At 45.6% G+C, this 17,611-nt stretch overlaps 1 protein-coding gene across 2 annotated transcripts in view; it reads left to right on the forward strand.

Moving 5' to 3' along the window:
* The first annotated feature begins 1,781 nt into the window (after window positions 1-1,781).
* The window catches only part of LOC141229007 (5-oxoprolinase-like), a 74,274-nt gene continuing 58,444 nt past the window's right edge, over window positions 1,782-17,611 (forward strand). The window contains exons 1-10 of one of the 2 annotated variants that reach the window (XM_073667381.1): window positions 1,782-2,036; window positions 6,202-6,392; window positions 6,485-6,676; window positions 6,874-6,988; window positions 7,110-7,233; window positions 10,885-11,080; window positions 11,160-11,325; window positions 16,168-16,306; window positions 16,455-16,522; window positions 16,825-17,090. In XM_073667381.1, coding sequence (XP_073523482.1) covers window positions 6,225-6,392; window positions 6,485-6,676; window positions 6,874-6,988; window positions 7,110-7,233; window positions 10,885-11,080; window positions 11,160-11,325; window positions 16,168-16,306; window positions 16,455-16,522; window positions 16,825-17,090 — 1,434 coding nt within the window. In that variant the 5' untranslated portion in view covers window positions 1,782-2,036; window positions 6,202-6,224. The remainder of the gene's footprint in view (window positions 2,037-6,201; window positions 6,393-6,484; window positions 6,677-6,873; window positions 6,989-7,109; window positions 7,234-10,884; window positions 11,081-11,159; window positions 11,326-16,167; window positions 16,307-16,454; window positions 16,523-16,824; window positions 17,091-17,611) is intronic. The other variant, XM_073667380.1, reaches the window with a different exon arrangement.

Raw genomic sequence — 17,611 nt, forward strand, 5'->3', positions numbered from 1 at the left:
GATTCCGCTCCCCGCTCCTCACCAATACGATTCGCTGATTGGTCGCGCTCTCCGCACGCGACCAATCAGTGATCTTGGCGCTAAAGTTAAACACCGCTCTGCTGATTGGTCGCGGCCGCTGCCCGCGACCAATCACCGATTTGGGCGCCACATTTAAATAGCGGCCGCGACCAATCACCGATCTTGCCGCCACATTTAAACACTGCCGTGCTAATTGGTCGCGGATGCCAGCCGCGACCAATCAGCGAGCTTGGCGCCAAATTTAAACAATGCTCTGCTGATTGGTCGCGGAGGCCAGACGCGTCCAATCAGCAGTATTGGCGCCAAATTTCAACAACGCTCTGCTGATTGGTCGCGGCCGGCGACCAATCAGCGATTTTGGCGCCAAATTTAAACCCCGCTTTGCATCGCTCTGCTGATTGGTCGCGGTCGCCGGCCGTGACCAATCAGCAGTAATGTCGCCACATTTAAACACCTCTTTGCTGATTGGTCGACTAATCAGCGATTTTGGTGCCAAATTTAAACACGCTCTCCATTCCTCACTAACACGGTTTGCTGATTGGTCGCGGCCGCCGCCCGCGACCAATCAGCGATTTTGGCGCCAAATTTAAACACCGCTCTGCTGATTGGTCGAGGCCGGCAACCGCGACCAATCAGCAGAGCGATGCACAGCGGGGTTTAAATTTGGCCCGAAAGTCGCTGATTAGTCGCATCTGACGGCCGCGACCAATCAGCAGAGCGTTGTTTAAATTTTGCGCCAAAATCGCTGATTGGTCGCGGCCGGCGGCCCCTACCAATCAGCGATTTTGGTGCCAAATTTAAACCTCGCTCTGTATCGCTCTGCTGATTGGTCGCGGTCGGCGGCCGCGACCAATCAGCAGTATTGGCGCCAAATTTAAACACCGCTTTGCTGATTGGTCGCGACTAATCAGCGATTTTGGTGCCAAATTTAAACACGTTCTCCACTCCTCACTAACACGGTTCACAGATTGGTCGCGGCCGCCGCCCGCGACCAATCGCCGATATTGCCGCCAAATTTAAACACCGCTTTGCTGATTGGTCGCGGTTGCCGAACGCGACCAATCAGCGATTTGGGCGCCAAATTTAAACGCCGCTCTGCTAATTGCGCCCCGTCGGCTGCATACCCGATGCGTTCGAATCGGGCCACCATCTAGTCTATATATATAATCGTCTTATCCCGTCTGTCTGTCCAGGAAATCCCGCGTCGCTCATTGGTCCGGTGGCGGCCAATCAGCGACGCGGGATTTCAGAAAAAAGATGGCGGCCGTTAGCGACTCATCTGCCGGACGGAGGTCAGCAGCGATGCAGCGGGGAGATGAGCGGCGCTAGCAGCAGAACTACCCCGACCGGCGCCGCAGACCTCCATGCGGCTAACATCGGAAGATCAGCCGCGACCAATCAGCGAGATTGGCGCCAAATTTAAACAACGTTCTGCTCATTGCGCCCGGTCGGCCACATACATATTCTAGAATACCCGATGCGTTCGAATCGGACCACCATCTAGTTTATTATAATGTTTTTTTTTTACACTTTATGCAGATCTGATCCTGCCGCTGACTACATGCAGATTGTCCTCCGGCACTGCTGTATACACACAGACTCACGCCCGTATATACCCTGCTCTCAGGTCACATGACCCCGCACAATGCACAGCAGCGGACCATGTGGCTGCACCTTTCAGCTGAATGACTGCCCTGACCAATCACAGCCGGCTGCTCATCACTCCTGCCTTTTCATTGGAGGATTAGGAGGCGTGTGGATAAATCTGCATTCAGGAGTGTTAACCCCTTCAGTGCAGCAGGTTAGTGACACAGACACATGACACCAGGAGGTGAGGAATCTGCAGGAAGGGAATATACAGGACATTTAGCCTGAGTGTTACATCTCCAGGTTATAGGGGGCATTTGTCTGCTGGGTCCCCTCCTATCACTGCGGATCCGTCCTTCCTCCTCCAGGAGCCGGGGGGATTCTACCAGCTGATCTTGGAGAAGCGGCGTCCTGTCCTGGAGAAGCGGGTAGGTGGGAAGTGAGCGGCGCAGCCATACAGGCGTGTGTTCACACTGACGTAGCGGATCTCATCAATCATCACATTATACATAATAATAATAATAATAATTATACATCCCGTAACCTGAGAAAGATCAGATCAAGCGGAAAATGGGACAAGTGGAATTGTTATAAAGAACTATTTGGTTTTGTGGATCCCGTCACTTATTAACGCCAGCGTGTTACATAGGACTGCAGGTGACATCTACTACATTATCTGTACTCACAGAGTTATCACTGTGTTATCTGTGGTGTTACATAGGACTGCAGGTGACATCTACTCCATTATCTGTACTCAGAGAGTTATCACTGTGTTATCTGTGGTGTTACATAGGACTGCAGGTGACATCTACTACATTATCTGTACTCAGAGAGTTATCACTGTGTTATCTGTGATGTTACATAGGACTGCAGGTGACATCTATTACATTATCTGTACTCAGAGAGATATCACTGTGTTATCTGTGGTGTTACATAGGACTGCAAGTGACATCTACTCCATTATCTGTACTCAGAGAGTTATCACTGTGTTATCTGTGGTGTTACATAGGACTGCTGGTGACCTCTACTGCCTTCTTTGTACTCCGTTATCTATGTTGTTACATGGGACTGCAGGCGGTTGTCCTGTGTGTCCTCTCTGCATATGCACAGTCGGGGTGACCGGCAGTGGTTGGCGGCCATTGCTTTATGTTATCAGCCGGCGTCTCGCACTTGACGCCTCGTTGGACTGGAGATGATAAGTTGTTGGAAATCATAAACTTCTGCTGCCAAAAAAGATTCTATCGCTCGGTGTAAACGGATGATGTGAGTGATGGAGAATGAAGGGACTGGTGTCCAGGGAATGGGGCGGTGGGCCCTGCGGTCTGGGGGGCAACAATCCCCTCTGGTCTTGTGTCAGGGTATTTAGACAGAGAGAACAACGTTAATTATTTAAAGGGGTATTCACAAGTTTGAAAGTTATCCCCTATTCATGGTATAGGACGGTGTCCCCCCATCTCCGGTCCTCCGGAGCCACCGACGGGTCATGTTTTTTGAGGATTTCCTTTATTGATAATTCCGTCACTTGTTCAATTCTAAAGAAATCCTGACGGACATGTTACTGGCTCTTGAAGAAAGGAGTTGCAGAAGATCTTAACGATCCCTGGGGCTCTTATTTTGGTGACCCCCTAATCAATGCCCAGAACGGGGGCTCTGGAGATCCCTGTGTGAATGGATTTGGTGGTAGATCTTGCGCTCCACCGCTCTCTTCACTATTGATGGGGGCTCCGGAGAGACGCAGGTTTTAGTGAAGGGTTTTTAGATAAAGCCGGGAGTTGAACCTGCGGGAGTCAGCGGCGTATACGTCCTTTCTTCAGATTGCACGTTGCTGTTGAATATACTTTTAGCTTTCGCTTGGCAAAATTCTATACATTCTAGTGGTCAAATTTCTGTTGCGGACACTAGCGACTCCGCAAGAGAATTTCACTTGCTGCGATCCTGAAAGACGTGCGGCATGTCAGTGTCCATGGGTGATTCGCTGCCTCTGATGCACGCATAGTGGACATGGGATTTCTAGAGATCACATCCACTATGCGGGTTTGACGCTGTATAAACATGCAGCGTCAAACCTGCAGCGTCTACTGACTGTGGCCACGTACCCAAACTCACCCACAGCATGTCGATTTCGGTAGCGGACACGCTAGTCTCCGCTGCAGATTTCGACTGATTGTAGTGTCATTATATGCGGTGGATTCACATGTACCGACAACAAAAGTGCGGCATTAGAACACTGCGTTTTGGACGCAGCAAAAATAAGCTGCATTCAAAGCGCTCATTGTTGCTGTTCGTGGGAACGTAGCGGCTAACGAAACAGCTGTGAGCTGCTATTAATGGCTGGCGTACATGTTTGCCTAATGGCACCTTCCTAGCTCACAGCTGCCCCAGAAATTACATGAATGGAAATGCTAATGAGATTGGGTGAATGGGATAAGATGACAACTAGCTCTTTTGTTTGGTGATGACAAGGTGTCAATCAGACCCTTTCATCACCAAACCTAATTAAAGTAAAGTAAAGCGTTAAATAAACACACAGACACAGAGTAAACACTTTATTTGAAATACAACACACACATTATTTAATCATTTAAATTAACTAATATACTCACCCCAGTTTTGAGGGTAATCCAAAAAGCAATGTCCCACCAAATAACTTTATTTAGCTCCAAAGAACATTCATTGATCTACAAAAAAGCGTCAAAATCGCCCGGTTTTTCAGCAGCGTTTTTCCTGCCAAGGAGATGCAGAAACGCTGTGAAAATTTCTGCTTCAAATCCTGAACGTGCGCACATAGTTTAAGAGGTGCACACCTCTTCATGAATCTGGTGCATTTGACAAGTGACGTGCGCACAAATCTTCCTACATACTCTTGCAGCGTAAGGAACGCCGCTTGTCATGAATTTGATGAGCGAAAGTCGCCATACCGCTGGTCTGGCCCAGCAAAAATGGTATGAAAATGACGAAAAAGTTGCAAAATTTTAACACAACTTGATGTTGCTCTAAAATTTTGCGACTTTTCAAAGCTTTTTACACCAAAATTATGGCGTAAAAGCTTTAATGAATCAGGGCCCATGTGTTTTTGTTGAGTTTTTGGAGCAGAAACAGGAAGAGCTTTTGGAAAACGCCTAGTGTAAAAAAAACATAAAATGCATATCATGTTACTTCTTTGATGCAGATTCTGAAGATTCTCCAAACTAAGTGGTGTGAAATCAAAAGGCTGCAAAAAAATAAATAAAAAAACTCTTCAAGACCACTTTAAAACTCTCCTAAAAATATAAAAAATAAGATTATTTAATGCAGCAGTTTCTGTTTGGGAAAAACTAATGGCGAATGATTCATGAAGACTGGCCTTGTGCACGTCACTTAATAAATTTGGCAAAGTTTACAACTTTCCAAAGCAGTTTTTTTTGCATCAGTTTTCTGGCATAAAAGCTTTTGATGACATAGGGTTGATCGACACCGGTCCAGACAGTCGGACCCCACTAATCTGATATTGCTAATATTGTGATCTTGGAAAACCTCTAAATAATCACACGTTTCGGTGTCCTCTCCAGGGATGATCTTCTCAGGGCTGTAGATGTTCCCAGACAGTTTTTTTTTCATTTGGACTTTAAAAGTCACTGTCTTCATTGAACCATGAAACTTTTTTTTTTCTTTTCAAATCCCAAGAACTGAAATAAGTGGATTAATGATTATCTCTGAGGAATGGGCCAAAGATTTCTGCTGTCAGCTGTTTCAAGCTCCGGTTCAGACTTTGCCTTGTCGCATCGCCTTTCCCTCGTCCCCAATCTACTGATGGACCTTTCCATTCTGTTGTCTCAGTGAACATGTCCAATCTACAGACATCATTTTATAGAGCAGAGGGATATATCGTTTTAGGGGAAAAGATTAATCCATTTCTTTCAGAGGTTAGGAGTCCAGTGGACGGTCCTATCATTGAGTGACTCCACTCATTGGACTCATATGGCAACTTTTGATTTGATCATGATTAATTTTGGATCAGATTCTGTAATAATTCACTGAACGGGAATCCTTTTTTTTTCTCTTTCCACATGGTGTTTTTTTTTTTTTTTTAAAACCTCTTCAGGAAAAAGAAAACACTTAAAAAAACTACCTCTTATGAACCTCAAAGTGGATTCCCATAGAAATTAATAGGAAAAGTTTGCAAAGAGTTTTTGAAGCCCATATTCTTTAACACATGTGCATTGTAGTGTATAGCAAAACTCACAATATCGTGTGAAGAGCAGCCACAGCCCAATATATTATCTATCTTCTAAGGACATGTGGCCAATAGCCATGGACATATTAGATGGACATTCCATCATGGAGTCAAAAGAACAGAAGAGGGACACCATAACAAGTATGTTATAGCCAAGCCCAAAGAAAAGGAACCGCATTGGAGATTATCCACTTTCCGCACTAGAAATTTTATTGACATCATCAGAATTTCATGACATGGCAATGTTTCCAACAGAGTCCTTCTTCAGGCAATACTGGAATCAGAATATGGACAGCAAGAAGCGGGCTTGCAATATCTAGGCTTGCAACAACATTTCTAAGTTATATTAATTGAGAAAACTATTATTGTTTTTTATCTAGGGTTGTGAGCTGCCCAATATATAATGGGCGAACGTCAGAAGTTCCAGTTTGCCATAGACCGTGGTGGCACCTTCACTGACGTCTTTGCACGATGCCCTGGAGGAAAGGTTCGTGTCATGAAATTATTATCTGAGGATCCAGCAAATTACAAGGATGCTCCCACCGAAGGAATCAGGCGGATCCTAGAAGATGTAAGAGTCCAAGACAATGGTTTTCACGGAGATGGAGCATTGATCTATATTGCATAATTTAATTTCTGGTTTTGTTTTTTCTTCATCTCCAGGAGACTAGGTGTATGTACCCCCGGGACCAACCTCTGGACACACAGCAGATAGAATGGATACGGATGGGGACAACAGTGGCGACCAATGCTCTTCTGGAAAGGAAAGGAGAGAGGATCGCGCTGCTGATTACAAAAGGCTTCAGAGATTTGCTACATATTGGAAACCAAGCCCGGCCTAAAATCTTTGACCTGGTGAGTCTCCATATTCACCATGCACCATATTCAGGCCTATAGCCGTAGGGGTTGCAGAGGTAACAATCGAATCTTGGCCCTGGTACCAATAAAAGTCCTTCTGTCCTGCATTATGTGACACTTGTATTATAGTTGGCATATGGTAGATGTGGCTCCTGTTATAATTTTGCATTTTTAAACCATGTTTTTCTTCTAAGGAAATCCGGATGCCTGAGGTTCTGTATGAAGAAGTAATTGAGGTGGAGGAAAGAGTCGTTTTGCGTCAGGGAGGCTGCCAGCTTCCTAAACACCTTTCTCTGAAGACCTTCATAGGTTAGATCAGATGATGTCAGACGTCTGGCAGATATCACACATAACAACTGTTGGGTGTTTGGTGGTCGCTTCAACAATCATTGAACCATTGTGATAGATGTTGGTATTTTCCTGTATTCAGGGTCCACTGGTGACACTCTAGAAGTCTGGGAGCCAATTAACTTGGAGAAGCTGAGGATCCTGCTACAAGGTGTCTTGTCCAGGGGGATTCGCAGTCTGGCGGTGGTCCTGATGCATTCTTACGCGTGAGTGGGGGAGTCACTTTTTGGGATATTGTCCTTAGCAATTTTTATTCTTTGTCCTTATATATCATGAATTGCACCTGAAGGGAACCAATGGAAACAGGATACCCAGGCAAAGTAAATGATGTTCTTGTTTGTCTTCACTCTCTCCTCTATAGTACTTCACTTTCTACTAACACCTAGTAAGGAACTCTTCATTTCTCCCTCCATCCTCCCCACTCGTCTCACCTCCTCCTCAGAACTATTCCTCAATATTCACTCCTCTGTTTCCAAACACAGACAGCCACTTCATGCCCTCTCCTGATCCCACCTGCTAACACTTTCCCTGCTCCTTCTGAATGCCTGCGATATCTCTCCAAATCCTGGTCCTCTTCACCACATCCCCATAGTCCTTTCCACCTCCAATCCACGATCTGTCACAAACTCTCGCAACCCTTTTAACCTTATTCCCATCCGCCCAGCCCCCGCCTCCCCAGCCCCACTAAAGACAGCTCTATGGAACGCTCGCTCCGTGTGCAACAAACTTTCCTACATCCATGTTCTTTTCATTACTAACAAACTCTCCTTCCTTGGCATCACCGAAACCTGGCTCACCCCCTCTGACAGGGCCTCCCCAGCTGCACTTTCGTATGGTGGATTCCACCTTTTTCACACCCCTCGCTCCAATGGCAAGCATGGTGGAGGAGTAGGTCTTCTCCTGTCAGGCAACTGCTCCTTCACCCATATCCCACTGCCACCCTCCAATACTCTCCCCTCTTTTGAAGTGCATTGTGTGCCCATCTACTCTCCCTCCAACCTCCAACTGGCCGTCGTTTACCGCCACCCCCCCTCCCCCCCGGACTAACCACCACCTTCTTTGACCACTTCACCACCTGGCTGCTTCATTTCCTTTCCGCTGACATTCCCACTATCATCATGGGTGACTTCAACATCCCCATTCACACTTCCCACTCATCTGTCTCCAAGCTTCTATCCCTCACTTCTTCCTTCTGCCTTGCTCAATGGACTTCTGCCGCCACTCACAAAGATGGCCACACACTGGACCTCATCTTCACCCGCCTCTGTTCCCTATCTAACCTCTCTAGCTCACCTCTCCCTCTTTCTGACCACAACCTACTCACATTCTCTACCCTCTCCTCTCCAGGTGCTCAAGCCCTACTCCACAAACTTGCACATCCTCGCAGAAATCTGAAACACCTTGACCTACACTCACTCTCTGAATCTCTTCTCCCTCTCACAGGCATAAGTTCATTACACGATGCAAATGCTGCTACCACTATATAAAACACCACAACAGCTGCAGCTCTCAATTTGGTCGCCCCCTCACGCATACCACATTTCGCCCACTCAACCGGCAACCCTCACACACCAACCTGACTAAAGAAAAGCAATGGGCCGCCAGGGTTGCTGAGCGGACATGGAAAAGGTTCCACTCCAACGAGCATTTAATTGCATTCAAACAGTCCCTCACTACCTTCAAGTCCACCCTCACTGCAGCAAAACAAACATACTTCTCATATCATCCCTGTCTCACAACCCTAAACAGCTATTTAAAACTTTCATTTCTCTCCTCCATCCCCCAGCGCCTCCTCCCTCTCCTCTCAGCTGAAGACTTTGCCACATTCTTCAAGCAGAAGATTGATAACATCAGACAAAGCTTTTGCCTAAAGTCCCCACAGCCCCTCCTCACACCTACTCAATCCTCCTCCAAAACCAGCTCCTCCACCATTAAGGAAGATCAACTCTCCTCTTTACTCTCCAAATCACACCTCACCACCTGCAAACTTGACCCAACCCCGTCCCACCTCATCCCTAACCTTACCACTATCCTCATCCTAACCCATACCCTAACCCACCTTTTCAACTTGTCATTAACAACTGGTGTCTTCCCCTCATGCTTCACGGTGGCTCAGTGGATAGCACTGCAGCCTTGCGGCGCTGTGGTCCTGGGTTCATATCCCACCAAGGACAACATCTCCAAGGAGTTTGTATGTTCTCCCCATGTTCTCGTGGGTTTCCTCCGGGTTCTCCGGTTTCCTCCCACATTCCAAAGATAGGGAATTTAGATTGTGAGCCCAGATGGGGACAGTGCCCATAATGTCTGTAAAGCGTTGTGGAATTAATGGCACTATATAAGTGAGTAAATAAATAAATAAATAAATGCTTCAAACATGCCTCGATGACACCCATCCTCAAAAAGCCATCCCTTGACCATGTCTAGCTATCGCCATATATCATTCTCCCCTATATCTCAAAACTACTGGAATAACATGTCCATTCTGAACTGTCCTCCCACCTCTCCTCCTGCTCTCTCTTTGACCGCCTCAAATCTGGCTTCCGACCGCACCACTCCACTGAAACTGCCCCAACGACCTCCTAACCGTTAAATCCAAGCAACCCTACTCTGTCCTCCTCCTAGACCTGTCATCTGCCTTTGACACAGTCGACCATTCCCTCTTACTACAGACTCTCTCATCTCTTGGCATCAAAGACTTAGCCCTATCTTGGATCTCTTCGGCCTGGGACAGCTCATAGAGTCTCATGGCTTTCAGTATCACCTCTATGCTGATGACACACAGATCTACCTCTCTGGACCCGATATCTCCTCCCTACTAACCAAAATCCCACAATGTCTGTCCGCTATTTCATTCTTCTTCTCTGACAGATTTCTAAAACTTAACATGGATAAAACTGAATTCATCATCTTTCCACCGTCTCACTCAAGCCCCCCAACTGACATATCCATCAAAGTCAATGGCTGCCCACTCTCCCCAGTCTCGGAAGCCCACTGCCTCGGGGTAACCCTGGACTCTAACCTCTCCTTTAAACAAAATATCCAAGCCCTTTCCACTTCCTGCTGACTCCTGCTCAAAAATATCTCCCGGATCCGCACATTCCTCAACCACGAATCTGCAAAAACAATAGTGCACGCCCTCATCATCTCCCGCCTCGACTACTGCAACCTCTTGCTTTGTGGCCTCCCTACTATCACTCTAGCACCTCTCCAATCCATCCTAAACTCTGCTGCCCGACTAATCAACCTGTCCCCCCGCTATTCCCCGGCCTCTCCTCTCTCTTAATCCCTTCTCTGGCTCCCCATTGCTTAGAGACTCCAGTTCAAAACCCTAACCATGACATACAAAGCCATCCACAACCTGTCTCCTCCATATATCTGTGACTTAGTCTCCCGGTACATACCTGCACGCAACCTCCGATCCTCACAAGATCTCCTGCTCTACTCCCCTCTTATCTCCTCTTCCCACAATCGCATACAAGATTTCTCCTGTGCTTCCCCCCAACTCTGCAACTCTCTACCCCAACACATCACACTCTCGTTGACGGTGGAAACCTTCAAAAGGAACCTGAAGACCCACCTCTTCCGACAAGCCTACAACCTGCAGTAACCACCGCTCTACCATACCGCTGCACCACCAGCTCTACCCTCACCTACTGTATCCTCACCCATCCCCTGTAGATTGTGAGCCCTCGCGGGCAGGGTCCTCGCTCCTCCTGTACCAGTCGTCGACTTGTATTGTTCATATGAATTGTAATTGTTTGTTCTATGTACATCCCTTTCACATGTAAAGCACCATGGAATAAATGGCGCTATAATAATAAATAATAATTCTGGAGTTGTCACTTTGTTGCCCACAGGTGGTCTTCTCATGAGCATCAGATCGGGGAGCTGGCTTGTTCATTGGGTTTCACCCATGTGTCTCTTTCCTCGGAGGTAATGCCGATGATTCGAATGGTGCCCAGGGGCTTCACAGCTTGTGCTGACGCCTATTTGACCCCGTGCATACAGAGGTATCTGGACGGGTTTCGCAGCGGCTTTCAGAACCATCTCAAGGTGAGACTTACAATATCTGTTATTCGCAGCCTCTTTGGCAATGACGCTGAATTCACATGATCTGTTACTTTTTTTGCAGGATCTCCAAGTTCTCTTCATGCGCTCAGATGGAGGACTGACTCCAATGCACAGCTTCAATGGGTCACGTGCCATCCTTTCTGGACCAGCAGGGGGAGTAGTAGGTTACGCTATCACCACCTATCAGCCCGAAAATCCTCAGCCAGTTATTGGCTTTGATATGGGAGGTGAGATAGAAGATCACTGGGGAATTAAAACCGTCCGTTCACCTCCGAGCACGATTATCCACATTCCACATAATCTGCAGAAGATGTCAATGTTAGCAGCTGTCTGTATACAAGCTTGCTGGCTGTTCCAATAATAACCAGCAGAATAGTGAGTGCAGCTCTGGGGTATAATACAGAATGTAACTCAGGATCAGTAATGTAATGTATGTACTCAGTGATTGCACCAGTAGAATAGTGAGTGCAGCTCTGGAGTGTAATATGGGATTTAAGTCAGGATCAGTACAGGATCAGTAATGTAATGTATGTACACAGTGACTGCACCAGCAGAATAGTGAGTGCAGCTCCGGGGTATAATACAGGATGTAACTCAGGATCAGTAATGTAATGTATGTACACAGTGACTGCACCAGCAGAATAGTGAGTGCAGCTCTGGAGTATAATACAGGATGTAACTCAGGATCAGACAGGATCAGTAATGTAATGTATGTACACAGTGACTGCACCAACAGAATAGTGAGTGCAGCTCTGGAGTATAATAAAGGATGTAACTCAGGATCAGTAATGTAATGTATGTACACAGTGACTGCACCAGCAGAATAGTGAGTGCAGCTCTGGAGTATAATACAGGATGTAACTCAGGATCAGACAGGATAAGTAATGTAATGTATGTACACAGTGACTGCACCAGCAGAATAGTGAGTGCAGCTCTGGAGTATAATACAGGGTGTTACTCAGGATCAGTAATGCAATGTATGTACACAGTGACTGCAACAGCAGAATAGTGAGTGCAGCTCTGGAGTACAATACAGGAGGTAACTCAGGATCGGTAATGTAATGTATGTACACAGTGACTCCACCAGCAGAATAGTGAGTGCAGCTCTGGAGTACAATACAGGAGGTAACTCAGGATCGGTAATGTAATGTATGTACACAGTGACTCCACCAGCAGAATAGTGAGTGCAGCTGTGGAGTATAATACAGGATGTAACTCAGGATCAATAATGTAATGTATGTAAACAGTGACTGCACCAGCAGAATAGTGAGTGCAGCTCTGGAGTATAATACAGGATGTAACTCAGGATCAGTAATGTAATGTATGTACACAGTGACGGCACCAGCAGAATAGTGAGTGCAGCTCTGGGGTATTATACAGGATGTAACTCAGGATCAGTAATGTAATGTATGTACACAGTGACGGCACCAGCAGAATAGTGAGTGCAGCTCTGGAGTATAATACAAGATGCAGCTCAAGATCAGTAATGTAATGTATGTACACAGTGACTGCACCAGCAGAATAGTGAGTGCAGCTCTGGAGTATAATACAGGATGTAACTCAGGATCAGTACAGGATCAGTAATGTAATGTATGTACACAGTGACTGCACCAGCAGAATAGTGAGTGCAGCTCTGGAGTATAATACAGGATGTAACTCAGGATCAGTAATGTATGTGCATAGTGACTGCACCAGCAGAATAGTGAGTGCAGCTCTGGAGTATAATACAGGATGTAACTCAGTATCAGTAATGTAATGTATATATACAGTGACTGCACCAGCAGAATAGTGAGTGCAGCTCTGGAGTATAATACAGGAGGTAAGTCAGGATCAGTACAGGATCAGTAATGTAATGTATGTACACAGTGACTGCACCAGCAGAATAGTGAGTGCAGCTCTGGAGTATAATACAGGATGTAACTCAGGATCAGTAATGTAATGTATGTAGACAGTGACTGCACCAGCAGAATAGTGAGTGCAGCTCTGGAGTATAATACAGGATGTAACTCAGGATCAGTAATGTAATGTATGTACACAGTGACTGCACCAGCAGAATAGTGAGTGCAGCTCTGGGGTATAATACAGGATGTAACTCAGGATCAGTAATGTAATGTATGTACACAGTGACTGCACCAGCAGAATAGTGAGTGCAGCTCTGGAGTATAATACAGGATGTAACTCAGGATCAGTAATGTAATGTATGTAGACAGTGACTGCACCAGCAGAATAGTGAGTGCAGCTCTGGAGTATAATACAGGATATAACTCAGGATCAGTAATGTAATGTATGTAGACAGTGACTGCACCAGCAGAATAGTGAATGCAGCTCTTCCAAGCAATTTCCAATATCTCTACTTTACATCAGCACAATTTTTGAAACATAATTTTTTTGTTAGGAAGTTAGAAGGGTTTAATGTTGACCAGCGATTTCTCATTTTTACAACACAATTTACAAAACCATTTTTTTAGGGACCACATAACATTTAAAGTGAGTTTGAGGGGTTTCTATGACTATTCTAAAAACTGCACCCCTCAAGATGCTCAAAACCACATTCAAGAAGTTTATTAACCCTTCAGGTGCTTCACAGGAACTGAAGCAATGTGGAAGGAAAAAATGAATATTTAACTTTTTTTTTCACAAAAATTTAACTTTAGACCCAAATATTTTATTTTCACAAGGGTAAGAGGAGAAAATAGACCCCAAAATTTGTTGGATTATTTTTCTTTGGCATGCTGACACCCCATATGTGGGAGAAAACTACTGTTTTGACGCACGGCAGGGCTCGGAAGGGAAGGAATACAATTTGACTTAAGGAATGCAAAATTGGCTGAAATCATTAGCAGATGCCATGTCGCGTTTGGAGAGCCCCTGATGTGTCTAAGCAGTGGAAACTCCCCACAAGTGACACCATTTTGGAAACTAGACCCCCTCAAGGAATTTATCTAGATGTGTGATGAGCACTTTTAACCCACAGGTGCTTCACAGAATTTTACGTTGATCTGTGAAAATGAAAAAAAAAATATATTTTTCCCACAAAAATGTTGTTTTATCCCCAATTTGTTTCATTTTCACAAGGATAGCAGGAGAAAATGGACCCCAAAATTCGTTGTGCAATTTTTCCTGTGTATGCCGATACCCCATATGTGGTCAAAAACTACTTTTGAGGCACAGTGCAAAGCTCAGAAGGGAATAAGTGCCATATTGGAGTTCATATTTTGCTGGACTGGTTTGACGGTGCCATGTCACATTGACAGAGCCCATAAGGTGCTATAACAGCAGAACCCCCCCATAAGTGACCCCATTTTGCAAACTACACCTCTCAATGAATTTATCTAGGGGTGCAGTGATCATATTGACAACCCAGGTGGGTCACAGACCATTGGCCAGTGAAGAAAGAATAATTATATTTTTACTGCCAAAATTTTGTTCTAGCCCCAGATTTTACATTTTCACACTGGGAAATGGGTAAAAATGTCACCAAAAATTTGTCCCACAATTTCTGCAGAATGTAGAAATACCCCATATGTGACAGTAGAGTACTGCTTAGCCACACGGCGAAACTCGGGAGGGACGGGTCGCTATTTGACTCCTGGAGAGCGGATTTTCCTAGAATAGTTTGCAAACTCCATATACAGAGACCCTAAATGCTAGAAGAGCAGAATCCCCCCTCAAGTGAACCCCATTTTGGAAACTATTCTCCTCTTGGAACTTATCTACAGGTGTAGTGATGATTTGACTCCATAGGTGTTTTCCATAATCGAGCAGTAGTGGATGTTGCTGAGTGAAAATTGCAAACTGTCGTTGTAGTGACCAGTACGTTGTGCCCAGCTTGTGCTTCTGGAGACACTCACCCGTAAATTAGGTGGGCTGTCATCGCTACAGAAATGCCAAACATTTTACTTTAAATGTGGTTTAGACACGCTGGGGCTCAGAAGGGGGGGGGGCATTTGGTTTTTTGAGTGGAGAATTTGCTGAATGTCTTTTGGAGGGCGAGGAGCCATAGTGCTTTTCCAGAGCCTTTATGCTAACAGTAACATGGAATCCCCATATACTTCCGATAACAGATGACGGACCTGAGTTGGGACTTTTTTTGTGAATGGAGTTGAAGCTTTTATTGGGAACATTTTACATAACATTTTGGATCACATTTATCCTGTGCTCTACCCTGAGCTCTTATATCGGGGTTTCCATTTAAATCTCTGAATGACGTGATTCAGATGAAACCCCCGAGGGATCCATTCACTATAATGAGGCAGTACAGTTACTCTGGACTCCATCTGGCCTCTGTTTAGTGGTGTTCTTCTTTTTAGAAGTGCATAAAACTGTGGCGGACCGCGCTTTTATGCACGTCTAAGAAGACGGACACCTCCGGATCACAGGTCGGACCCCGTCCACAGTGCCTTCATCTGCCACATTATAGGAAGTCTTCTGCCGGGAGTTCCGTCTGAATAACGTATTTCAGAGATTTACATGGAAACCCCGGTGTAAGCGCTCAGCGTAGAGCACAGGATAAATGTGAGCCGAGCCTTACTGCGATATTGGGGAGGCAGAAAGAAAAAAGCAACAGCAGGTAAAGAATTGGATTTATTTTTTACGCCATTCCTAATGCTGTATATTTTTTTACGCCATTCCTTCCTCTGCCTGCCTTATAAATGCTGCAATTCATATCAGTTGCAGCAGTTAAGGGGTTAAACTGCAGGTGTCAGCTGTCATATCAGTTGAATACCCAGCTGTGATGGCCCACCACAGCTCCTGTGTGCGGCTGATCACCATGACGTATATATCTCGTTGATCAGGAAGTATTTCCCAACCATGACGTATATATGATAGCAGCCCAGGCTATAAGTGCGGAGATTTCTGCACGTGCTCCTTATACTCAAGACTCAATAAATCGAGAGATTGTTAAAGCTTAGTTTCCACTCTTCCTTATCTTCCTGATCCGTGACGTCTCCATCCTGTGAGATCCATCTTTCCACCACTTTCCTTCTTGGAGTTGCAATGTTGAGGGTTGTATTAAATGCTGAGATACCAATGAATGCTGATCAGCACCGCTCCTTTCTCTATACCAGGGACCTCCACAGACGTCAGCCGCTATGCCGGAGAGTATGAACATGTGTTTGAGGCCACCACAGCTGGAATCAGCATTCAGGCCCCGCAGCTGGATGTGAACACCGTGGCTGCTGGCGGGGGCTCCATGCTTTTCTTTAGGTGGGTGTATAAAGTCATTACAAGACCGCAGTGACTTTCGTCCTTACCTGAAGGGCTTTGTTCACACTGGGCGTTCATCTAATCACAGAAGGACATTTGCCAAGTGTTAAGATAATGCTAATAATGAACTGCGATCTGTTTTTTTCAGATCGGGATTATTTGTTGTTGGGCCGGAGTCTGCGGGAGCCCACCCTGGACCCACGTGCTACAGGAAGGGTAATGGGCTGTAAGATGGGGGATTCCAGTCATATATGTAAGGAAAGCTTAACGGGACTTTCTATGAATAGAAAACCAAGGCTGCTTTCTTTGAGAAACAGCGCCACATCTATTCACAGGTTGTGCCTGATATTGCAACTTTCTAGTCGACTTTCTATTTCTACCTTTTTTTTTTCTAAGTCTCTGCTTGCTGTTAGTGACTGGAATCCTTCCCAGTATATATTCCAAGGCTGAATGTCCTGATTATGTCTTTTACGGGACATTTTTCTAATCCATTAGTTAACGAACCCATCCTTCTGTAGGGGGACCCCTGACGGTAACAGACGCCAACCTCTGTCTAGGCCGTCTCCTACCTGATTACTTTCCCCGGATCTTCGGTCCATCTGAGGACCAGCCTCTCTCAAAGGAAGACACAACACAAAAGTTTAAGGAACTCACCTTGGAAATCAACCAATTCCAACATGGCCGACCAGGGGGCGGAGCTTCACTTAGCATTGAGGAAGTGGCCATGGGTTTCATCCGAGTCGCCAACGAAGCCATGTGTCGCCCAATCCGATCACTCACTCAGGTGCGGACCGATGGGGAACATTCGCGAGAGTGAACCTCTAATCTCAGCGATCACTGACTTTTAACCCCTTAGATGCTGCATCAGCTGCAACCATGGTTAGACAAAGAAATTGTGGTACCTCTGTCAGCCCATTGCCCATCCACCCCTCTTCATAGGACATTTATAGGGTATTGGTAAATTTACAGCACACTGTGATACACAGGCATTGCAGCGTATTGTACAAGCCCCCTAAAGGTTGTCAAGAAAAATGTGAATAGTTAAAAAAACGAAAAAAATATATTAAACAAATTTATTGTATACATAAAAGCATAAGGCTATGTTCACATCACACTTTAAACTCCGTCTAGGATTCTGTCTTTAGTCCCTGAAAAAGCAGAATCAGGCGAAACTGCAGACAAAGTCTCTTTGTGCTCTGCCTGACGTCATTCTCCATAGTGTCTGCACTTTTGTTCCCATCTCAAAAAGGCGGTCATCCACGCTTCAAAAAAAGGTGGAAATTGCAGAGAGAGGTCAGTGGGGGC

The sequence above is a fragment of the Phyllobates terribilis genome, unplaced genomic scaffold, assembly GCF_046119375.1.
Source record: "Phyllobates terribilis strain yellow unplaced genomic scaffold, ASM4611937v1 Scaffold_449__1_contigs__length_1482836, whole genome shotgun sequence".
Taxonomy (NCBI): domain Eukaryota; kingdom Metazoa; phylum Chordata; class Amphibia; order Anura; family Dendrobatidae; genus Phyllobates; species Phyllobates terribilis.